Source organism: Vipera berus (assembly GCF_964194415.1).
Source record: "Vipera berus genome assembly, chromosome: 1".
Classification (NCBI taxonomy): Eukaryota; Metazoa; Chordata; class Lepidosauria; order Squamata; family Viperidae; genus Vipera; species Vipera berus.
Window position 1 is genome coordinate 26,011,714 of NC_138202.1, and position 26,040 is coordinate 26,037,753.

General features: G+C 42.2%; 1 protein-coding gene across 1 annotated transcript; it reads left to right on the plus strand.

The window, feature by feature from the left end:
* The first annotated feature begins 421 nt into the window (after window positions 1-421).
* On the plus strand, window positions 422-25,564 carry CCDC198 (coiled-coil domain containing 198). The gene is made up of 7 exons (XM_081321800.1): window positions 422-724; window positions 7,291-7,328; window positions 11,782-11,868; window positions 16,975-17,076; window positions 17,669-17,831; window positions 17,956-17,978; window positions 23,893-25,564. The coding sequence occupies exons 1-7, from the start codon at window positions 514-516 to the stop codon at window positions 24,220-24,222; spliced, it is 954 nt and encodes a 317-aa protein (XP_081177926.1). The 5' UTR covers window positions 422-513; the 3' UTR covers window positions 24,223-25,564.
* Window positions 25,565-26,040: the final 476 nt, after the last annotated feature.

Here is a 26,040-nt window from a genome sequence, read left to right on the forward strand (position 1 = left end):
GTCGGGAATCCAGATTCATCTCAAGAAGCTACTAAATAAATCAACAAGACAGAATACCAAAGCTGGCTTCTCCTCTTCTATGCATCTGTCTTCCTAAGGAAATACCTTGAACTTCATTTTGTGCTTTATCTTTCTCCTGACTTAAAGCAAAGCCCTTGAGAACTGATGCCTACATAACAAAATGTTCTCCAGCTTTGAGGTTGGTCTTTCTCAGTGCTACCCTATAACGAGGACTGCATTGTATTATTTTTGAGACTGGGAATGAGGTCTCTCTCTCTCTCTCTCTCTCTCTCTCTCTCTCTCTCTCTCTCTCTCTCTCTCTCTCTCTCTCTCTCTCTCTCTCTCTCTCTCTCTCTCTCTCTCTCTCTCTCTCTCTCTCTCTCTCTTTCTTTAATAACTTTAATAACTCCAAGACTGGGCTTCATCTTTTAAGTTTAATAACTCCAAGACTGGGCTTCATCTTTCTTTCTTCTTTCTCTTGTGGTGGAAAGCAGCTCACCTGAACTCTGAAACATGGGCTTGAATTCGTCCAAGACCCATAGGAAGGTCACCAAAGTGACACCAATGCCCTGCAAAGAAAGAGATCCAAAACAGCCTAGTAGCATGACAGTTTATTCGTTCCAGACCCTGCCAAGCTCATTTGTTTCCTCATCAGGGAGAAACCCAGTTCTGGAAAGACAACTTCCACCTTTGCGAGAGACATGCTATGGAAGATATCCCACAGGTAACCTAACGTTTTCTTTTATCTTTTAAAAATAGAACATGGTTGACTTCTTTTAAAAAAAATCACTAACTTTAAGGCCCTCTTGATCTTTTTTTCCTCTCCTCCCCCATATCTAAAATGTGATGTGATACATTTGGAATCGAAAGTAGGAATTGAAAAGTTTGAAGAGGTTTGGATTGTAGTGTTGCTTTTTGCCTTCTTTGTTCTAGCTAGCATTAGCGTACACAGGTTAGTCCTTAAAGTGCAACGATTCATTTTGCAATTGTTCAAAGTTACATCAAAATTGGAAAAAAAGTGACTTAGGCTGGTCCTCACACTTATTACCCACGATCACATGATCAAAATTAAGGTCACATGATTGAAATTCCCGCATGTATTTACAGTGCCCCAGGATCACATGGTAACCATCTGGGACTTTCCCAGCCAGCTTCCAATGACTAGCCAATGGGGAAAATCAGATTCAATGAATGATCCACTTGACAAGTGCAGTGATTTGCTTAACAACTGTTACAAAAAAAAAAAGTCTGTAAAATCGGGTGTGATTCACTTAATAACCGCTTTGCTTAGCAATGGAAATTCTGCTGTCACTTGTAGTCGTAAGTTGAGGATTAGCAAAATGCTTCAATCCAAATGCAAGAGTAATAAAGACTCTTTGCATGGAGATGGAGATTTATAAGTCATTCAGTGATGGAAACCCTATTATGAGATAGACGGCATCTTCACCAAGTATGGCAAATTGGTACCAGCAAATCTTTGGTGGGTCTTTACTTGAGCCTGCTTACCAGATGTGTTCTATCACATGTATGATCTTGTTTCTTGGTTGGATAACCAGTATCCTCTAACTGAGGTACCCTCCTGACCTGCATTTCTCAAGCTCAGCACTTTTGAGATGTATGGACTTCAACTCCCAGAATTCCCTAGCCAGCATGCTAGCTGGGGTACTCTGCAAGTTGAAGTTCACACATCTTCAAGTTGCTGAAGTTGAGAAACACCAGTCCAGATCTATGAAATTTGATTCCTAGAATTCACACATTTGCAAAGAAATTCTGTGCACTGAACTCTCTGTCTCTAAAAAGTTGAGAAAGGCTGACATCAGTTCCGTTGTGCTTTTCTTCTTCTCCATGCAGTGATCAATTCAATGCACTCGAGATATTTTCTGCAGAACTAGTGCACAGGCATAACTTTTGTCTCCAGAGGAAGAGACTTACACATGAGATGGTTTCTATCTTTAGCTTTCCACTTTACCTCTATCTGCTACTGCTCACATCTGTCTCACTATTCCCAGAGTGCCACTCCATCACATGCATAGACATTTGTATACAACCTAGAATTGTGAGAATAGACAGTGTCTGTAAAAATTTTGTTTGTAAATAAATAAATAAAAGGTTGTAAATAAACAGTAAACATAGGAACACGTATACTTGTCCAATCTTTTTCTAACAGTTACTTTCCACTAAAACAGGGGTGTCAAACTCAATTTCATTGAGGGCCGCATTGGCATTGTGGTTGCCCTCAGGGGGCCGGGTAGGTATGGCCAGGATGGGCGTGGCCTACTGGGTGGGCATGGCTAGAGTGTATATGGCCTACTGGGTGGGCGTGGCCAGCTCTACATCGTTCGCATCAAGGGTGCCTATGGGGGCCTGGGCAGGAGTGGGACAGATCTGAGGGTCTCTGGCAGAAGGAGGGTCTCTGGGCCAGGGCCAAGGCAGTGGGGGCCGTTCCCTCACTGTTTCCAGGATGGCTTCGCGGGCCACATGAAACCACTTCACGGGCCGGATCTGGCCCCCGGGCCTTGTGTTTGACATGTCTGCACTAATATATTCCATTTCTATGCCCATTTCTATGATTGTATATGATAATATTCTTGAAACAGGGTTACATACTTTGGGAAGTATATTTGCATACAAATACAAGATAAATAATTTCACCTTCTATGCTTAACACCAAATTATTTGGCTATTAGCAGATTTTGCCTGATCTTGGACATATGCCTTTTAAACAAAGTCTTATTTATTTTAACAAACATGAGGACTAGCCACTTTCTTCTTAGTGTTATTTAATTTAGTGTGTTTCCCTTTATGAAATTCACAAATAAAAATTATTCAAATGTAATAATTTAATTACAATTAATAATAATAATGATGAAGTTGGAAGGGACCTTGGAGGTCATCTAGTCCAACCCCCTGCTTGGGCAGGAAACCCTATACCCTTTCAGACAAATGGCTGGCCAGTCTCTTCTTAAAAACTTCCAGTGTTGGAGCATTCACAGCTTCTGGAGGCAGGTTGTTCCATTGGTTAATTGTTCTAACTGTCAGGAAGTTTCTCCTTAGCTCTAGGTTGCTTCTCTCCTTGACTAGTTTCCATCCGTTGCTTCTTGTCCTGCTTTCAGGTGCTTTGGAGAATAGCTTGACTCCCTCTTCTTTGTGGCAGCCCCTGAGATATTGGAGCACTGCTATCATGTCCCCCCTCATCCTTCTCTTCATTAAACTAGACATACCCAATTCCAGCAATCGTTCCTTGTATGTTTTAGCCTCCAGTCCCCTAATAATCTTTGTTGCTCTTCTCTGTACTCTTTCTAGAGTCTCAACATCTTCTTTACATCCTATTGACCAAAACTGGATGCAGTATTCCAAGTGTGGCCTTACCAAGGCATTGTAAAGTGGTATTAATACTTCATTTGATCTTGATTCTAATCCCTCTGTTAATGGAGCCTAGCACTGTGTTGGCTTTTTTGGCAGCTGCAGCACACTGCTGGCTCATATTGAAGTGATTGTCTACTAGGACTCTGAGATCCCTCTCACAGTTACTACTATTGAGCAAGGTACCACCTATACTATACATGTAGTTTTTCTTGCCTAAATGTACAAATTTACTTTTTTCACCATTGAATTTCATTTTGTTAGATAGCGCCCAGTGTTCCAGTTTGTTCAGATCCTCCTGTATCTTAAGCCTATCTTCTGGAGTGTTGGCTATTCCTGCCAGCTTGGTGTCATCTCCAAATTGGATGAGTTCCCCATCTATCCCCTTGTCCAAATTGTTGATGAAGATGTTGAAGACCACTGGGCCTAGAACAGAGCCCTGGGGCAACCCACTACACACTTCCCTCCATGTAGATGCAGTTCCATTGAGGACCACACGCTACGTACGGCCAGTCAGCCAGCTATGAATCCATCTGGTGGTGATGCTGTCTAACCCACATTTTTCTATTTTATCAAGTAATAGGTTGTGATCTACTTTATCAAATGCCTTACTGAAATCCAAGTAAATTATATCCACAGCATTCCTCTGGTCCACTAATTTTGTCACTTGGTCAAAGAATGCAATAAGGTTTGTCTGGCATGATCTGTTTTTGATAAACCCATGTTGGCTTTTAGTAATGACTTTGTTTGCCTCTAGCTGTTTGCTGATTTGTTGTTTGATTATCTTTTGCAGAATTGTCCCAGGTATTGAGGTCAGGCTAATAGGTCTGTAATTTCCTGGATCCATTTTTTCCCCTTTTTTGAAGATGGGAACTACATCAGCTCTTTTCCAGTTCTCTGGTAGTTCCCCACTGCTCCTGGATCTTTGAAAAATATAGTTCAGTGGTTCTGAGATCACATCAGTCAGTTCCTTGAAAACCTTGGGGTGTAATCCATCTGGTCCTGGTAATTTGGGCTCATCTAGGTTGGATAGGTGCTCACTTACCCTTTTCTTGCCTATCTTAACTTCTGTTTCTTTCTAAACTATTTTTATGGTACTGTTTTTGATAAGTTGGACTGTTTTTTCCCTTTGTGTAAAGACAAAGGCAAAAAATGAGTTAAATAGTTCTGCTTTCTCCCTGTCGCTTGTCACCTTCTTGCCACTTTCCCCCACTAATGGACCAATCATTTCTGTAATGTATTGGGCTTGCTTTGTTAAGGGAACACCACATGGTAAATGCTGGAAGGCTGTTTGAGCAGGGAAGCTGGCTAACGGCTCCCAGCTCCTCAGACAACCCGTCTCCAGTGCCGCTATTGGTTGTCTCTAGGGCGGCAAAGGGTTGCTTCAAACCTATTGGCCACCGCCTAGAGGCCAGGGTATAAATTGCTGCAGCTGCAGCCCTTTTCCTTAGTTCAGATCCTGCAAGCAATAAACCATGATCTTTGCTGAACTCACTCGCCTCGTCTTCATTATTGCACAACAAACCCAGTACACAACAATTTCCTTAACCTTTTTCTTGTTAAATTTAAATTTAACTACAATTAAATTATCATTATTAAAAACAATATTCCATAACTATTTTCAAAGATAATCTTTGGAGCTGAATTTTGCCATCACTACCCACATATAACAGTTTTCCATAGTGGATGTATTAATATTTAATACCATTTGAAAAACAAATGGCTGCAATGGAAAAACTTAAAAAGCTAACTGGCAGGCAGTATGTCCTTTTAAAAATTATTGAAACTAAAAATGAGAGAATATGCAGTAATGGCAAAACTGACAGTAGATATTCATAACAGAAATTTGATTAAATTCAAGCAGGAATGTGTCCCTTAGACAGACATATTACACAAGACAAATTCAGACATTTGAAGTACAGTTTTTAGGAAAAGAATCAAGAGACTAATTAGAAACACAAAATGAATTAACTTAAACCAGTGTTTTTCGAACTTGGCAATGCGGACTTCACTTCCCAGAATTCCCCAGCCAGCAAAAAAGATTAAACGGGTCAGGAAGAAGGTTTTGTGGATGCATTGTCACATCACCTATCACTGCTCTGAAATAAGGTCTTAAAAGTCTCTTGATATGAGGTGCTAAGTAAATATTCCCATGGTGCAGAGTTTAATGAGAAGTTGAGTGGTAGAACTTCCCTTTTCAAGGTGAAAGACCAATTCTTAAGAGGAGAAATTTCAAAAACAAGGAATGGGGCCATTTTATGCTTTCTTTGTGGTTTTGACTTCTGCTTGACTGTTTCGGAAATAAAAGGCTGTACCAGTTGGAGTTCTGGCCCACCTGGCTGGCTTGTGAATCAGTCTGAAGGCAAAACTTTGATTGGTTGGTTGGTTGGTTGGTTGGTTGATTGATTGATTAATCTGATGTGATTTTTAACTTGCCTTTCTATGCTAGATAGCATTCAAGGAATCTGACAGAGCCACCAGTTGCCTTATATTTCTTGAATGTTTATTATTAATAATTTTAATAATAATAATTTATTAATTTTGAAACTTTCATTGCAAGTTGTAAACTATTCCAGGTAAATCTGCATTTGGCAATTGACTGATGGAAATTTTGTCAATGCTGATGGTGCTCCAGATGTTTTGGCATTGTACACAAGGCGCCCATTACTATTTGTACTACATTTCCTGTCTTTTGCCACAGTCATTCTACTTCTATTTGCAGGTCTTTGTATTTTGTTATCTTCTCTAATTCTTTCTCTTCTCTTCCGCTGTCTCCAGGTACTGCCACGTCCACTACCAAGACTTTTTTTCTTTTTTCTTATCGACAGTTGTTAATTCTGGAATATGTATGAATTTTAAAGTCTAAGCGCACATTAGCTTTTTAAATTTCTATTAATTTGTCTTTCCTATGCTTCCACCAGTTCTGGCATGCAAACAAGTGATATTTCTCATAGATATGCCGATGCACTATTGCTGGTACTTTGTCATGCTCTTGCTTTTGTTTCTTGTCTTTATTTCACATTTCATACCTATACCATGAAAAGATCATTTGTTTTCTCAAAGCTAATAATAATGTGATTCTGTCTGGATATTTCTTCCTCCTCTTCTAGATAATCTAGCAGCAGATTATTCTCCTTTAAAGATGAAAGGAAATGTACTTCTACTTTAAGTGGAATCACTTCTCACAAGTTGAAAGACTACAGAGAATACAAATGCATTCAGGTCATTTAGCAACAGATCCTGTATTGTTTTATTATGCCACAAGCTCTTCCATAAACATCTGGGTTTGATGAAAAAGTAAAAAAAAAAAGATTTTGTTGTTTATAATGGAAAAGTGATTTCCTGCAAAAGGCAGTTTGTAATTCTTTTACAGCCGGTTTCTCACACAAATCCTGCTGAAGTGTCAATTTTGTGAGTTTCCTGGACAGTGTCTGTCATGAACCTCTGCTTTGCATACTCACAAAAAAGGGCCCTTATCAGCTTTGGAATGATAAGAAGGGATATATTATATGCAGTGTTTCTCAACCTTGTCAACTTTAAGATGTGTGAACTTCAACTCCCAGAATTCCTCATCATTGCCCGCTGGGGAATTCTGGGAACTGAAGTCCACACATCTTAAAGTTGACAAGATTGAGAAATGCTGGTTATATGTATCAACCATTCCTTATTTCTATCAATAAAATCTAAAAGCAAGGTAAAAATATGAGTTGGGTTCCCCATTCTTTATTTTAAAAATTTCAAATAATCAGTCTTCCATGATAAATAAATTGTAAATCACCAATTTTGCAGAATCAGCTCAGATTTTTAAAATGCTTCCTTTTTTTCAAGTGCCCAGGCCAAATCTGTTAGACCACACGCAAGGTGGAGGAGGAGGAGGAGGAGGAGGAGGAGGAGGAAGAGGAGGAGGAGGAAGAGAAAGAGAAGAAAGAAGCATCATCAAGCAACATCCACCTCGAAGGCTTCAGGTAAGATGCCTCTTGATCCCTAGTTCCTTCTCTTACACACTGAGGCTGAATTTAAATTGCTGACATCTTGTCTCTTCAAGTCACATCAGCAAATTCCAGTGAGAAAAATCCATTCCCCAAGGAATTCTTGTTAGTGTTCTTCAATTTGCTAAAATCTCTTTGAAGGTCTGCCTCCTTCTTCACTCTCCATCAATCCCCTACAGCACCCTCTTCTTGCTGAAAATACTTTATGAGATCCTGCTAGCTTGTTGATTCATGTGGCCTAGTTTTGCAGGGCAGCAATGAGTAAAATTAAAAGAACCTGCAAGAGGTGTTTCATGAGGAACCTTCCATTCCAATTTTTGGGAAAAATGCTAAAGTTCTGAATGGAAACTAGCCAATTGGGCAAAAAGGAGAAGAAACATACAGTACCTTCAAATGCAAAACAATGAAAGATATTATCTCAATGGAAGCTGAAGGAGCCTTCTCTAATGAGATCTGTGTTACATTCTTAAGAGTGCGTATATTCTATAGAAGTGTGTAATTTTTATTGCCAAGTCTTCACCCAGCTGATTCACTGACCTCATATTTTATTCATTTCACTTGTCTATAGCAGGACTTTTCAACCAGTGGTACGGGTACCACCTGTGGTACATTGGCACCTGGCAGGTGGTACACGACCATCCTAGAAAAGTGGTAGCAGGGGAGGGGCTGAACCGGTGGCAGAACCGCACAAGCCTGAGCGAGAGATGGCTGGAGCTGCAGGGCTGTCAGGGCTCAGCGGAAGTGCCAGGATCAGCACCAGGCTCCAGCTGGAGCTTGGCGCTGATCCCGGCACGTCTGTTGAGCCCAGAAGAAGCACCGATCAGCTGGAACGCTGCAGCATCTCCAGGGTCTTGTGATTTACATTCAGATGTTTGACAACTGATTCATATTTATGATGGTCACAGTGTCCCAGGGTTATGTGAAGTGACCAAAACCTGCTGCAACCACCCAGCATACAGGAGGAATAAAAACCAAACACCCCACACCCCACCTCCACTGCCAATCCTCTACAGAAATGCTCACAACAATGAAAACCTCAGACAGGAGGAAGAACATCGCCGAGCGGGCAGGCAGGTGTCTTGCTCGGCTGTGGCTTGGGAGGCACTTTTTTCAGTGCCATTGTAACTTTGAACAGTCACTAAGCGAACTGTTGTAAGTCGAGGACTACCTGTACTTCATCACTTTTTTCCCTTTTTTTTTTTGGTCATCACGTTTTTGACAACTTGACATCCGACTGGTGGTACTCGGATGTTGCCATATCCTAAAAGTGGTACAATGGGTAAAAAGGTTGAAAAGCCCTGGTCTATAGGGCTCCACTTCTTCTTTCCAGATAAGTCCCACATTGTTTACAAAAGGGGGAAAAACATAGCCTAAGTGAATGAACCAACAATTCTTTCAAGTGAGCTACAAAATGGGCTTGGACCTTTAACATTATTTAAACTAGCCTGGGTCAAGCAGAAGACTTGGTCATCTTATGCTACAGGATGAAATGAGAAATATCACTGAAGGTTTGAGGGTTTCTTTAAATACTGTTTTTAGCCCAGTTCCATACTTTCTTCTAAAATCATAAAATATTTGGAGCACTCAAGAATGGTTCTGGATACTTTCAATTCCGAAAACTGACATATATTGTGGTTGTTGCCCAAAATATTAAGCAAGTTTATGAATGCCCTATTTGTGTGTGTGTGTGTGTGTGTGTCTGTCAGATATAATGAAAACGTGGATGGGATCTAGATCAGTGTTTCTCAACCTTATCAACTTTAAGATGTGTGGACTATAATTCCCAAAATTCCCCAGTCAGCAATTCTGGGAGTTGAAATCTACATATCTTAAAGTTGACAAGATTGAGAAACACTGACCTAGGTAATATAGGGTCTGTTCAGGTGGACGAAGAGCTGTATGTTCCTTGCATGAAATCTTCCACAACTTTATCATTTCGCAGTTTTTATTTTAAATTGAAGAATTATTTTTACATCATTGGCATGAGTGCATAATGATGTCTATCAGCTAGAAAGACTGTCCCCTCTGGGCCTCTTCTCTTTTCCACATCAACAGCATTTGCAACATTTAAGAAAACCTTTAAGCTTTGTAGTGTTACTGGCTGCCACCTACTGACTGTACCTTGATTAGTAACCACTCTTTACAAACCCAAAAGTTAGAAGTTGATCCACTGAGAAAAATTCCACTGAATAATGTGGGATGTATTTGTGAGTCAATGTTTATAAATGTGTGATAACTTTTCTTTTGATTTTTTTTATTTGTTGTTTCTTTAAATCTGTTCAGTGTAGAAGAGAATGTGAAAGATAATTTTTTATCTACGGGGAATGCAACTGTTCTTCTGTAAAATATCTTGCAGTTTGGGTAAATAAGTAGAGATTCAACATGCAATCCTTCAAAAGGTTGTTGGGAAATACACCTACAAAGAGAAATGGTTGTCTGGCCAGCTGTCTGCCCAGTCCTTGATTTAGGACTACAGTTGGTACAACAACTTTGGTTGCTAAGCAAGGCAGTTGTTCAGTGAGTCGCATCCAATTTTACAACCTTGTTTGTCATGGACATTAAGCGAATCACTGCAATTAAGTGAATCACATTGTTGTTAAGCGAATCCCACTTCCCCCATTGACTTTGCTCGTCGGAAGCTGGCTGGGAAGGTTAGAAATGGCAATCACATTAACCCACAACACCACAACTGTCATAAATACTTGCCAGGTGCCAACTGCCCAAATTTTGAACACATGGCCGTTGGGATGCTATAATGGTTGTAAGTGGGAAGACTAGTCATAAGTCACTTTTTTAATGCTGTTGTAACTTTGAAAGATCACTAAATGAATGTTGTAAGTCAAGGACTTCCTATATTCCATTCTAGACTAACTGGCACTGAGTACCAAACTATGTGGAAAGAGCTATGAAACATCTATTGTTTGTTACACCTGGCCAGTCCTTGTCTGATGGCAGAAACATTGAAAATTCCCATATCGGAATGCCAAAACACCATTGCGCTTTCAAGCTCTGCCCCTCTTGAGCAGACATGAGACATCTTGATGCATCAAGAAAAGGGGTGAAGCACACTACGCTAACGTCATCAGCCCACAGTCCACCTCCCTGCCTCCACCCCTACTGTGTGGGCACCAACTGCTTTTGAAACTTTGTTAAAATATCACAAATTGTTATAAAACTTGCAAAACTTTGCAAGATTAAAAAGAATGCCCTTGAGAATGAAATCTATCTAGTTATGATTTATGAGACTTTCTGGGAAAGAATTGCGGATGGTACTTCATGTCAGAATCCATTTATATCCCATTCATAAAATCCTATATGTACTAAAAATCTTACAACACCACTGGATTCTGACATTTTTCCAAGGAGGAGAAGAGAAGATGTTAATAGGCACAAGGATGTTTATTCAGACTGCCAGGAGGCTGTCTTCAAAGACCAGGGGGGAGAACCTTTGAACTAAAACAACAAAGGAAGGGGGGGAAGAGATCTGGTTTGTATCTCCGATTTAAATCTCTAAAGGAAGGGAGTAAAGACATGAGAGTTCCCTCTTTCCCATGGAAGGATTTGACACCTGAATTTTAATTGATCTGGGACAAACCAGATGGCTTGAAGGGAAGGGGTTCGAGTGGGGACTCTTTAAAAAGTACCAAACTGTAACACAGTTTCAGATCCTGTCTAGTATTTCCATCTCCAAACATGTTTTAGTAAAAGCTCCTTTTGGACAATTCTGGTTCAAGAGTTCTTTCTTTCCTAAGATGTGGATTGGGGTGGATCCTGACACTTCACTTCTGAAACATGAGATCAGGCCAGGTAAAAAGGGGGAGAATTTTGATCACATGGTGGTTTACTTTTTTTGATACCACCCCATGGACACCCTGAGTGATACCCTGAAGGCATCGCCTCTCTACCTTGTTTGATCAAAGCAGGATAAAACCTCCTGAGATAAACACATAAATCTAAGTAAATTTTAAAAGAACAACAAAGCAGTACACTTACATCATCACTGGGCATGTTGAAAACAGTGTGGTCATTCCAGGAAGTACAAAAAAAGAGTTTCTGACTTTAAAAAAAAAATCTGAGGCCACCACATACATATTAGGGAAAAAGCACAACCTTTGCCTGTCCCCAGATTAGAATAACAGAATAAAAAATAGCAGAGTTGGAAGGGACCTTGGAGGTCTTCTAATCCAACCCCCTACTCAAGCCTTAGTTCTAGGTTGATTCTCTCCTTGGTTAGTTTCCATCCATTGCTTCTTGTGCTGCCTTCAGGTGCTTTGAAGAATAGGCTGACCCCTATTGTATGAAATGTATGAAAATCTCGTGGACTGCAAGCTTGCTCTTCAGGGCCATGTTTAAATAGACTCTGCCACAGGCATCAAGTTAGCTCACTCTAATTCCAGAGTGTTGTCTTACTCTTTTCTTGGCTTTGCAGAAATTGGAGCCATTTATTCTTGCAGACAACATCCCTGCATCCAAATGCCTGAACTTGCAGGGTGGGACGCTGACACAGAAGGAAAAGGTAAGTATTGAAAGAAAACTGGGCATATAAGAATTGATTTATGAAATAAAGAAAGATGAATTTGGAATTAAAATTCAACCCTCTTAAAAAATGTTAGGTATGCCTCCGCTTCCATCTGCTCCTTCTTCTGCCTCTTCCTCCACTATAGAAAGAAAACCATTTTGTCATCTCATTTAGGTAGGCAAGTAGGCAGGGATAAATATAGTTACATTTATATTTGCAAACCAAACATGTTAGGTCTGGTGCTTGTAATTTTAAGGGGGCATGATGGCTCAGTGGTTAAAGATGCTGAGCTTATAAGATGGCAATCTGGGTTCAAGACCTGAGCAATGCATGTTGGGATGAGGTCCTTTTTATTTGCCCAGCTCCTGCCCACTAGCAGTTTGAAAGCAAGCAAATGTGAGTAGATAAGTAGGTACCACTTTGGTGGGAATCAAACAGTGTGACATGTGCCTCAGCATATAGCCATGATAGCCACATGACCCCAGAAATGTCTTTGGACAATGCTGTCTCCCCCCAACTAAGAAATAAAGATAAGCACCACCCCCTAGAGACAGACACCACTGGACAGGTGAAACTTTTGCCTTTAGTTGTTTTTTTTTTAAAAAAAAACATGATACACAGGCCATTTACCCACTAGTGACCTATAGCATCACCTAGCTATTCCTGAAGGAATATAAAGCCTGCCCTTATTACAGTTATTTTGAAGAGTAGCTAGATGATGTTAAAAATTGCTAACAATTGCTATTGGTGACCTCTCCTTACTGGAAATGGATTTTATGTCCCAATTAGCCTGCAGGGTTATCACATTAAGAAAATGCAAATGCAATTTCCATGTTGCTAGTTTGCAACCAATCTTCAAGTTACTCTGCTTCTAAAGCAATTTATTCCAATTTGGGCCATTCCAGGTGTTTAAGTTTACAGTTTCTATCTGATCGCCATGTGGCAAATGCTCAGGGATAATGGGAATTCTCTGTCAAATCAGCTAGGGAGAGTCAGTTAGAGGAAATCTCAAAGTGAAATTGATTAGAGTACTTATCTCCAATTTACTGTCCTTCAAATGTGCAGGATTGAAAATACAGAAGCATTGGCCATTTAAATGGAAGAAAACATTGTATTGGGGCAGACTAGACAAATGTTTGATTAGATTGCCCTTTGTTCACCACTTACATTCCATGGTAGGGTATTTATGTTGTTGTTGTTAGCTGCGAAGTCGTGTCCGACCCATCGCGACCCTATGGACAACATTCCTCCAGGCCTTTCTGTCCTCTACCATCTTCTGGAGTCCATTTAAGCTCACGCCTACTGCTTCAGTGACTCCATCCAGCCACCTCATTCTCTGTCGTCCCCTTCTTCTATTGCCCTCGATCTTTCCCAGCATTAGGCTTTTCTCCAGTGAGTCCTTCCTTCTCATTAGGTGGCCAAAGTATTTGAGTTTTAGCTTCAGGATCTGGCCTTCTAAAGAGCAGTCAGGATTGATCTCCTCTAGGACTGACCGGTTTGATCGCCTTGCAGTCCAAGGGACTCGCAGGAGTCTTCTCCAGCACCATAGTTCAAAGGCCTCAATTCTTTGGCGCTCAGCCTTTCTTATGGTCCAACTTTCACTGCCATACATTGCAACTGGGTAGACCATAGCCTTGACTATACGCACTTTTGTTGACAGGGTGATGTCTCTGCTTTTTAGTGTGCTGTCTAGATTTGTCATGGCTTTCCTCCCCAGGAGCAAGCGTCTTTTAATTTCTTGGCTACAGTCCCCATCTGCAGTGATCTTGGAGCCCAGGAAAATAAAATCTGTCACTACCTCCATTTCTTCCCCATCTATTTGCCAGGAATTGAGAGGGCCAGATGCCATGATCTTGGTTTTCTTAATGTTAAGTTTCAACCCAAGTTTTGCACTCTCCTTCTTCACCCGCAACAAGAGGCTCTTTAGTTCTTCTTCACTTTCTGCCATTAGAGTGGTATCATCTGCGTATCTTAGGTTGTTGATATTTCTTCCGGCAATCTTAATTCCAACTTTTGATTCATCTAGCCCTGCCTTTCTCATGATGTGCTCTGCATATAAGTTAAATAGGCAGGGCGACAGTATACAGCCTTGCCGGACTCCTTTCCCAATTTTGAACCAATCAGTGGTTCCGTGTCCAGTTCTCACTGTTGCTTCTTGGCCCGCATATAGGTTTCTCAAGAGACAAATAAGATGGTCTGGTACTCCCATCTCTTTAAGAACTTGCCACAGTTTGTTATGATCCACACAATCAAAGGCTTTAGCATAGTCAATGAAGCAGAAGTAGATGTTTTTCTGGAACTCCCTAGCTTTCTCCATGATCCAGCGTATGTTGGCAATTTGATCTCTAGTTCCTCTGCCTCTTCGAAATCCTGCCTGTACTTCTGGTAGTTCTCGATCCACATACTGCTGAAGTCTAGCTTGTAGGATTTTAAGCATGACTTTACTAGCATGAGAAATGAGTGCAATGGTGCGATAGTTTGAACATTCTTTGGCACTGCCTTTCTTTGGAATTGGAATGTAAACTGATCTTTTCCAATCCTGTGGCCACTGTTGAGTTTTCCAAATTTGCTGGCAAATTGAGTGTAGCACTTTTACTGCACTGTCTTTTAAGATTTTGAATAGCTCAGCTGGAATACTGTCACCTCCACTAGCTTTGTTGTTGCTCAGCTTTTCTAAGGCCCACTTCACTTCACATTCTAGGATGTCTGGCTCGAGGTCAGTGACCACCTCATTGTGATTATCAGGGACATTAAGCTCATTCTTGTATAGTTCTTCTGTGTAATTTTGCCACCTCTTCTTAATCTCTTCTGCCTCTGTTAGGTCCCTGCCATTTTGGTCCTTTATCATGCCCATTTTTGCATTAAACGTTCCCTTCATCTCTCCAATTTTCTTGAAAAGATCTCTGGTCCTCCCTATTCTATTGTTTTCTTCTATTTCTTTGCACTGTTCATTTAAGAAGGCATTCTTATCTCTTCTAGCTATTCTCTGGAATTCTGCATTCAATTGGGCATATCTATGTTTTTCTCCCTTGCCTTTCGCTTCCCTCCTTTCCTTAGCTATTTGCAAAGCTTCCTCAGACAGCCATTTTGCTTTCTTGCATTTCTTTTTCTTTGGGATGGTTTTGGTTGCTACCTGTTGTACAATGTCGCGAACCTCTGTCCATAGTTCTTCAGGCACTCTGTCTATCAGATCTAATTCCTTAAATCTATTTGTCACCTCTACTGTATATTCAACAGGGATATGATTTAATTCATACCTGAGTGGCCTAGTGCTTTTCCCTACTTTCTTCAGTTTAAGCTTAAACTTTGCAAGGAGAAGCTCATGGTCTGAGCCACAGTCAGCTCCTGGTCTTGTTTTTACTGACTGTATAGAGCTTCTCCATCTTTGGCTGCAGAGCATATAGTCAATCTGATTTCTGTGATGACCGTCTGGTGATGTCCATGTGTAGAGCCGTCTCTTGGGTTGTTGGAAAAGAGTGTTTGCTATGACCATCGTATTCTCTTGACAAAATTCTATCAGCCTGTGCCCTGCTTCATTTTGTACTCCAAGGCCAAACTTGCCTGTTATTCCGGTTATCTTTTGGCTTCCTACTTTAGCATTCCAATCCCCCATGATGATAAGGACATCATTTTTTGGTGTTAGTTCTATAAGGTGCTGTAGGGCTTCATAGAACCGGTCAATTTCATCCTCTTCAGCACTGGTGGTTGGGGCATAGACTTGGACTACTGTGATATTGAATGGTTTGCCTTGGATTCGAACTGAGATCATTCTGTCATTTTGAGGATTGTATCCCAGTATTGATTTTCCTACTCTTTTATTGACTATGAAGGCTACTCCATTTCTTCTGAGGGATTCTTGCCCGCAGTAGTATACCTGGTGGTCATCTGAATTAAATTCACCCATTCCTGTCCATTTTAGTTCGCTGATACCTAAGATGTCGATGTTCAGTCTTGTCATCTCTTGTTTGACCACGTCCAGCTTTCCTTGATTCATGGATCTTACATTCCAGGTTCCTATGGAGAAAAAATCTTTACAGCATCGGACTTTCCTTTCACCACCAGACACATCCACAGCTGAGCGTCCTTTCGGCTTTGGCCCAGTCGCTTCATTCTTTCTGGCGCTACTAGTACTAGCCCTCTGCTCTTCCCCAGTAGCATATTGGACGCCTTCCGACCTGAGGGGCTCATCTTCCAGCGTCATATCGTTTTGCCTTTTGGTACTGTCCATAGGGTTTTCATGGCAAAGATACTGGAGTGGGTTGCCATTTCCTTCTCCAGTGGATCACGTTTTGTCAGAACTCTCAGCTATGACCTGTCCGTCTTGGGTGGCCCTGCACGGCATAGCTCATAGCTTCATTGAATTACGCAAGCCCCTTCGCCACGACAAGGCAGTAATCCATGAAGGGGAGGGTATTTATAGGTGGAAGTAAAAAAAAAAAGTCAAGATGAAGGCTGCATAAGCACAGTTCAAGTCCTGTCCCTTTTTATGACTACTGTACCTAGGATGCACATAAGAGGATGTACACTGGTGTAATCATGGTTTATTGACCCTGCCTATGGATGCCTTAGAAAAGTTCAGATTGATGTAACACCAGTCCTTCTCTGTATCTTCCCCAAAAGTTCTATGGTTACATCTGTTGGTAAAGAATCTGTGATTTTAAGTAGCTTAAAAGAAGACGGGCGAAGACTGTTTCAGTGTCATTGGTCTTTGACTACCAAAATCCAGACGATACTCTCAAGCTTCCTCTTTCTGCTATGTATTCAAGATAGACAATGATTAATATTTATATGTATTTATATGTAAGGCTGTAGGTATATACATATGTTGTATATAGCATGTTTATGTGTGTTATGTATGTGTACACCTTTGAGAGCAGGTATTTTATTTTTGATGTGTGCCAGTGTGCCCACAGTTAAAAAAAATAACAATAAAGATTATTTATCTACTAGTTTTCTGCCACCTAGTGGTCATCTGGATTTTGGCAGCCCTGACTTCCTACTGGTAGTTTATAAACTGGATAAGGCAAGTGATATTCTCAAAAGAGTTGTGCGATCTTGGCTTTGTTTCCTAAAAGCCTTTTGTTATGTCTTTGAATCCACCAGTTAACCTGGAAGGAAATAGGGAGAGGAGAGCAAGTTGCTAAGCACCCTGTTGGAAGAAGGCAGTATTTACTCCAGATGAAAATGCTTGAGATAAGAAAAGAGGTAAACCTGAGATACTTTATTACTGGTAGAATACCATTGGAATGTTTAAGGAGAAAAGTGGATGATAGAATAAATTGAGGGAGTCTCTGTTTTATGCACTGAATAGCAATTTAATGATGTGTGCTTTGTAGAAATTTATATTATTGGAGTATGTATAGCAGTAATTGTTTGCTCTTTTTAATCATTAAGCTGGAAGCATATTAAACATATGTTATTATGTAAATCTTATAAAACCTGTTCATTTATAAAGCAATTGAATGCCCATATCTATTAAAACTGTGTTTCTCAATTAGCTTTTATTTTTTAAGAAACTGCAATTTAGAACTTTGTTCTTATTTTAAGATAAGAGATATATTTTTAAGAATATATCAATAATGCAAACCTCTTCCTTTTTTTTTTAAATAAATAAGCTACTGACCATGATTTTCCTCCAAAAATTCTCAGAAGTCTAGAACTTTTTTTTTTAAAGGTGATTAAAATTCTGCTGGCATTTTTGAAAACAATTCCAGTTTCTTTCAGAAAGAGGAATATCTGTTAAGCCATTTTTGAGACTGTTGTATATTTGCAACTTATAAGGAATTATTTAATTCAGGCAGAACTGAAAAGGCGTCTGCAACAGGAGGCTAGGCTTAATAAGCCAAAAATGAGGGATCTTCATTTGCTGGGCACTCTTGAGTATATGCAGGGAACTCGAAGCTCTGATGAGGAAGAGCAACACTCTATTGAGCATGAGCAAACATTTAATGGAAGCCATGGTAAGTATCATCAAGGCAATCAATTTTCATGCCAATGTTGCTGATACTGCTACAGGGTTAAGGTGATTCCTAACCTTTTAATCTCTACATTGGCGCCGTCTTTGTTTCATACTTTCCTTCTTAGAACTCTCTGTAAATCCATTTACGGTATATTTTGGCATAGTGGTTAGAATGCAGTATTGCAAGCTAACTCTGCTCACTGCCAGGAGTTCATTCCTGACCGGCTCAAGGTTGACTCAGCCTTCTATCCTTCCAAGGTCAGTAAAATAAGGACCCAGATTGTTGGGGGCAATATGCTGACTCTGTAAATCACTTAGAGAGGGCTGTAAAGCATTATGAAGTGGTATATAAGTCTAAGGGCTACTGCTATTGCTATCTTCTTACAGTACCTGCCAATAGATGTAGACCAATATACTTAAATATTACATCATTCAGCTGTGACTGAAACAAGGATATTGATTCTAACTAATCAAAGTTGCTCACTACGTGATACAGGACAATGTCAGAACAAGAGATGCCCTGTAACTAGAATTAGAACAGGAAATACAGGTTCCAACTGGGATGAAATCATTCCAAGGATGCAGCCATAGAGGCATTATTTCTATTTTGCACTAGGCTTAAAGATTGCATGCTAACTGACTTCTAGTATGGTAGACATGACATAAAGTACAAGGGCCACATTGATCAATTTTGTGTTTATTGCTTTTTAAGGGATGATAATCCCACACTCGCATATCAAGTGGCCAAATCCCTTCACCATGTTATACAATTGTGAAAAACTTTTAATTAGCTATGTCATTTTATTGTCTTATTGTTTTTCTTCCCCTTCCCAATAGCAAATTATTGCATCAAACCATTTCTTTTTTTTTACTATACGTATCTGTAGTAATGATACTTGATTTGATTTAAAGTCCTTATCCACTTGTATGGTACAGGATCAGGGATGTGGTAAAATTTGTACCATGCCATAAGCTTTTAGAAATTTATTTATTTATTTATTTATTTATTTATTAGTTTTTATAAACCGCCCTTCTCCCGAGGGACTCGGGGCGGTGTACAGAGGAAGGAATGTATACAGATTGAACAATAAAAATAATAAGAAACACTAATGAAAACAAACTGGGACCCCAATTAACGCTATCATGCCAGGCCGGACTGCTGGAACAGGAAAGTTTTTAAGTCGCGACGGAAGGTACGGAGGTCAGGGGCCATCCGGATTTCGGTTGGTAAGCTGTTCCAGAGGGCTGGCGCACCTACTGAGAATGCCCTCCCCCTGGGGGCCACCAGCCGACATTCCTTGAGCGGTGGCACCCTGAGGAGGCCCTCTCTGTGGGAGCGCACAGGACGGTGGGGTGCTGACATTGGCAGAAGGTGCTCCCGTAGGTAGTCCGGACCCATGCCATGTAGGGCTTTGTATGTCATTGTTAGCACCTTGAACTTCACACGGAAGGCAACCGGAAGCCAGTGCAGCGCACGGAGGAGAGGTGTGATATGGGAGTATCGGGAGGCTCCCAAGAGTGTCCGTGCCGCCGCACTTTGCACCAGTTGAAGCTTCCGAGTGGATCTCAAGGGCAGCCCCATGTAGAGAGCGTTACAATAGTCTAGGCGAGAGGTCACAAGGGCATGGGTGACTGTACGTAAGGAATCCAGGTCCAGATAAGGCCGTAGTTGGCGAACTAGTCGAACCCGGGAGAAGGCCCCCTTGGTCACAGCTCCTATGTGGTCTTCCAGGGAGAGCTGCGAGTCTAGGAGGACACCCAGGTTGCGGGCCCTATCAACAGGGGGAAGTAACTTGTCCCCAATGTTAAGCAGTGGGACGTTCTGAATATCCTGGCTTGCCGGTACGTACAGCCATTCAGTCTTGTCCGGGTTCAGTTGAAGCCTGTTTCTCCCCATCCATTCCCGGACCGCTTTCAGGCAGCGGGACATCACGTCTAGGGCATCACTGATATTGTTTGGAGTTGAGATAAAAAGCTGGGTGTCATCAGCATACTGATGGTACCCTACTCCAAAACTGCGAATGATCTCACCCAGCGGTTTCATGTAGATGTTGAACAGGAGAGGCGAGAGGACCGACCCCTGAGGGACTCCGCAAGCGAGAGGCCTCGGGGTCGACCTCTGTCCCCCTGTCAGCACCGACTGTGAGCGACCCTGGAGAAAGGAGGAGAACCAACGCAGAACCGTGCCTCCCACTCCCAGTCCCCTGAGGCGTCGCAGCAAGATACCATGGTCGATGGTATCGAAAGCCGCCGAGAGGTCTAATAAGACTAGGACAGAGGAATGGCCCCTGTCCCGGGCTCTCCAGAGATCATTCATCAGAGCGACCAATGCCGTCTCCGTGCTGTAGCCCGGCCTGAAACCCGATTGGTACGGGTCTAGATAAACCGCTTCATCCAGGATCTGAGGAAGTTGGTGCGCCACCACGCTCTCAACAACCTTCGCAAGGAAGCGAAGATTGGAGACTGGACGAAAGTTATTCAAAGAGGATGGGTCCAAGGTGGGCTTCTTGAGGAGAGGTCTCACCACCGCCTCCTTCAAGGCGGTGGGGAAGTGACCCTCACTCAGAGAAGCAGAGATGACCGCTAGGAACCAGCCTCGTGTCCCCTCTCGAGCTGCATAGGCCAGCCAGGAAGGGCACGGGTCCAGTAAGCATGTGGAGGAGCTCAACCTTCTCATAATCCTGTCCACTTCCTTAGGAGTTACAGGATCAAATTCTTCCCAGATGACGTCGACAAGACTGTCCATGTCTTGTTCTTCCATCTCAGCCCAGTTGGAGTCCAGGCCAGTTCGAATCCGAGCAATTTTATCCAGCAGATATTGACCAAATTCCTCGGCTTGACCCTGCAAGGGTTCCTCCCTCACCTCTTGGTTTAATAGGGAGCGAGTCACCCTGAACAAGGCAGCCGGGCGATTATCTGCGGACGCGATGAGGGTGGAAAAGTAGTTGGATTTTGCCACCCTTATCGCAGCGAGATAAGACCTGGTGAGGATTCTTAGTCGCAATCGGTCGGATTCGGATCGACTGGATCTCCAACGGCTCTCTAAGCCCCGTCTCCGACGCTTCATCTCCCGGAGCTCCTCGGTGAACCATGGGGCTCGCTGGGATCTGCGCCGGGTCAGAGGCCGCAAGGGTACAACTCGGTCCAGAGCCTCCGTGGCTGCCTTTTCCCAGGCTTCCACTAAGGCATCCGCCGAGCTGTGAGCAGGGGGTGCATGCGTGTCCCTAAGCGCTGCCTGGAACTTATCAGGGTCCATTAGGCGCCTAGGGCGGTACCATCTGACTGGCACCGTGCACCCACGGTGGGGGGTGGCAAGGGGGAAGTCTAGCCGCAGGAGGTGGTGATCGGTCCATGACAGGGGCGTAACAGTTGTGGCACCCCCACCGATATCATCACGCCACCGTCCAGACAAGAACACCAAGTCTGGGTTGTGGCCTCTCTCATGAGTCGGCCCAGAAATTATTTGCAACAGGTCCATGGCCGCCATGGAAGCCATGAACTCCCGAGCCAGTTCGGACGATCCTCCCAGGGACGGTAGATTAAAGTCGCCCAAGACCATGAGTCTTGGGAATTCAACCACCAACCCTGAGAGGACATCGAGTAGCTCGGGTAGGGCCGCCGCTGCACGATTAGGTGGTAGGTACGCCAGCAGCAGGCCCAACTGCGCCCCTGGGCCGTATCTCAGTAGGAGAGACTCACACCCGACCATCTGAGGGACGGTGGTCTCTCGCGGGCTAAGGGATTCCCTGATGATAACTGCCACTCCCCCGCGCCTCCCATGAGCCCGGGGCTGGTGCAGTACCTGGAAACCTGGCGGGCAGAGGTCAACCAGAGGAACACCCCCCTCTGGGCCCAGCCAGGTTTCCGTGATGCAGGCCAGGTCCGCATGCTCACTCTCCACTAGGTCACGAATGAGGTGAGCTTTGTTAGCTACGGACCTTGCATTCAGGTAGACCAGCCTTAGCATGGGAGGGTGCGCACCTTTGCTCCCGGGTCCTCCGGGGGAGAACAGAGGGTCGGAGCGTCTCACCGCTTGTACAGAGCGGAGATGACACTCCCGGTGACGATACGGCCCTCTGTCTGTGCACCTTCTGCCATTCCCCACCATCCTAGGGATGGGACGTTTGTCAGTACGCCACTGGGTGTTATCGGCGACTGGTCCTCGTTGTACGCCGTCGCGAACGGCCGTGGGCCTGGCATGCGTTATGGTGGCTGGAAGGCGTGCCTTTCCCGCGCAACCATAGTCTTCTCCCTCCCCCCTCCCTAACCCCACAAAAAACTTAACTAAGAACTTAATCAGGGGCCTCTTGTTGGGCTTATGCTGGAGGCCCCTGACCCTGCCCGGCCATCTCTCAGAGGCCCAGTGGTTGGGCCCGTCATCAAGATTGGATGTGATGCAGGCGGGTCGCACCCAGGAGAGTGGGGAACCCCTGAGGGCGTGCAGTACTGTGCTAGAGTATTGAACGAGCATAGTCACAGGTGGTTCCGGGAAGGCTGTCCCCCGGATGGTGAATTTGCAGGAGGGTCGATTCGGGTAGGTGCGTTTCTGGATCGTCGCCCTGCCACTGCCACTTGGCCGGGCGAACCCCCTCTAGGAATGGAGAGACTCCATTCCAGGTGCCACAATTTATTTCTGAATTGGAATTACACAGAATTCATTTCTACCTGTGACAAAATGTTAGTATAGAATACGAGGTCAAAAAATGCCCAAAGAATGGCCATAGGCATGTGTTCCGGAGAGTAGTTTCTCCCACTAAATGTAAAGTAATTATTTTTAGAGATATGCCTTGGGATTAACACTTGATTGTAGATTTTTTTCCCCATTAGCTCTTTCTAAGGGGAAATGAGTCGTAAGTGGAAATGAGAATCTGCCTTTTCTTTTATTGTGCTCACTTCATAAAAGGAGACAAAAACAGATTTTGTGATACTTCAAAGGCTAACAAATTAATCTTGGTTATTTTTTACCACAAAAGACTAAAACAGCCACTCGTACATTGATGGAAAGGCGTGTCCTTTTGTCTCTGAAGAACAGGGCTTTTTTTGTCATAGAATGCTCAGAATGGAGTTCCGGCCCTTTTTTTGGATGGAACCTTGTAGGGTAGGCAAGGCGGGTTGTATGACATGTGTGAGTTCCGGCACCTTTTTCTTTTACAAAAAAAGCACTGCTGAAGAATGACACCTTTGGGAGAAAGCTAAAGTTCATTATATACAAGTGCAGTATATTGGAGGTGGGCAATGTGATTTCAGACTTCAGATGTCGAGCACTTATGTGTCTACTAGGATTCCTGATGCCTGATCTAAAATATTTTAGAATAAAAAATTAGGCTGACATAATCCAAGCCAAAGCGCTAACCTCTAGCATTTTATCTGTTTGCTATGGAGCCAACCTGATCTCCTTCACAGAATTTAATAATAATAATAATAATAATAATAATAATAATAATAATAATAATAATAATAATAATAATAATAATAATAATAATTTTATTTATATACCGCCCTTCTCCCGAAGGACTCAGGGCGGTGAACAGGGCAGAGATATAAAAAATACAAAAATACAAAAGTTAAAAAATATTAAACATATGCCCAAGCTAAAAACAGTAAATACATATATTAAAAATGACAATAAAAAACCCAACCCATCCCCCATCAGGCCAAGCCGGCTTGTTCAAATAAATGTGTCTTCAGCTCGCGACGGAAGGAGCGAAGGTCAGGCGCCATCCGGAGCTCAACCGGTAACTGATTCCATGGTTCCGGGGTGCCCACAGAGAAGGACCTCCCCCTGGGGGCCACCAACCGACATTCTCTGATCGGTGGCACCCTGAGGAGGCCCTCTCTGTGGGAGCGTACAGGGCGGAGGGAAGTTGATGCCGGCAGCAGGTGCTCCCTAAGGTACTCTGGCTCCATGCCATGTAGGGCCTTAAACACCATTACCAGAGAACCAATTTGGTTCTCAACTCCCATAATCTATGGCCAGTATGGCCAAAGCTACTGTATCAATGGATTATGGTTTCTGAAGTGCTAGGTTGGGACTAAGCTAGACCAAATGGCACTGATCCAAGGTTGTGATTTATGCATCACAGTTCTTCTTGTATGTTTATACAATATTGAAATTTCCTTTGCTTGTTTTGTTAGGAGATTTGTGGCACAGAGAATTTCTTAAAGAGTCTGGGTCACCTAAATCTCATCTAGACCAGAGGGAGAAAGTGGAAACATGGCTGTTGAAGCAACAAGCAACAATGGAGTCATCTTCAGATGCTTCAAGCATTGACACCAATAACTGGAGTGATTGCAATGACAACTTTAGGAAACCTTATCGGAGGCCTGCCTTAGTGAGAACTAAGACAGAAAGGATGACCCTTTTTGATGATTTTTTTGATAAAGAACTCTAAATTATACAAGGCATGTATAAGTCAGCCTTTTAGAGATGGTATTCTGGCATTATTCTCCCCTTCCATTTGTAATTCTTTCTTTCTTTCTTTCTTTCTTTCTTTCTTTCTTTCTTTCTTTCTTTCTTTCTTTCTTTCTTTCTTTCTTTCTTTCTTTCTTTCTTTCTTTCTTTCTTTCTTTCTTTTTCTATCTATCTATCTATCTATCTATCTATCTATCTATCTATCTATCTATCTATCTATCATCATCTATCTCTATCTCCATTCATATTTATTCTTGCCTTAGAAAATCTTCTAAAGAGAAGAAAACAGTATATGCCATTGTAGTCAATAGTCAGCCTGCATCATAGTACTGAAGTTCTCCTGCCATTCTAAATGCCAGGCAGCCTTTGAGTATGAATACACACTTTTTCTCAAGCATAGGCTTTAGCACATAGGCTTCAGGACAGATTCTTGGGGGATTTCCCCCCCCTCCCCGCTTCTTCTTTTTCTTCTTCTTCTTACAGAGGGAAAAAACTTTTTTCTTTTAAAAGAAGAAAGTGAATCCTGGAAACAGAGCAAGAAGTTATTGTGCTTGATCTAGGCAAAGAAGTGGGACGTACTATCACTCCAACAACTTTGATTACCGTAAATAGCTGGAATTACTCCAAGAGGCTGCAACAGAGGACATTTTGTTGAGATTCATTTTACAACTTACTGAAGAGATAAAGACATATGTAAATATATTTTGCAAGAGCTGCATTATTCTAATTTCTTTTGCTTTGCCTGATTATGTTCAATATGCTTTCTGTACAAAAATAATTATGTTTTATCAAAGTCTGGAATCATACATCAGGCATATTTTAAAAGATCTTTATTTTGTTCTCTAAGTTCTTGTAGTAATATTAATGGAAGGAGAAATACTATTTGTGGTATATCAGCACAGCCTTATCTATTTGGAGAAGAATTTGTCTTTATTGTTGTTTTTAAAATGTTGTATCGGCTTCAGTAGCGATGCTTTGTATTTTGAGTATTTAAAGTTAAAAAGAATTATAATGTACCTTTTCTTTAAAAAATCTTTTCGTTGATTGAGACTGTTGTAGGAATATGTCTCACCTCCATTTTTGGCTTGGACTACTACAGGAAAAAGAACTCTCTGTATTCTACAAAGGTATCAATTGACCCATGCTTCACATAATGCCATTTAAGCATTTCATGGGCTTCTTATACGAATGTCTGATTTGGTCTTCTGAAGGTAACTATAATTTTTTTAAAAGACATGTTTAATAGTCTTTTAAAAGACTTTTAGTCCTATGCATAAAAAGAAGGGAAGGCTAGTCAATTTTAATTGGGAAATACAGGTATTTTCTGCTGCTTCCCTTTATTACTTTGAGAAAGGGTCAATACATTTTTGTAACAGCGTTCCGTGTGCCTTTGGCGTCTAGTCATGCCGGCCACATGACCACAGAGACATCCTCGGACAAGCGCTGGCTCTTCGGCTTTGAAACAGAGATGAGCACCGGCCCCTAGATTTGGAAATGACTAGCACGCATGTGCGGGGGAACCTTTACCTTTACCTTTTTACACCAGTTTGCATATGCTCTGAGACATTTTTTGGGTGCTTCCAGAGGTGGCTCTTAGCTGCCATGCCCTTGGAACACACAGTATATCGATTTGAAGGACAATATTCAGAGCTGAAGTTGATTGAAAATTTCTTCCTAGGCAAGTGACCAAATGACTAGTGAAACTGTCCGCCAGACTATCACTTTTCTGAATGAATGAGAAAACTCTTCCAACGCCACCCCACCCCACAAATAAACCTAGCTGACAAGTTGGTGAGGT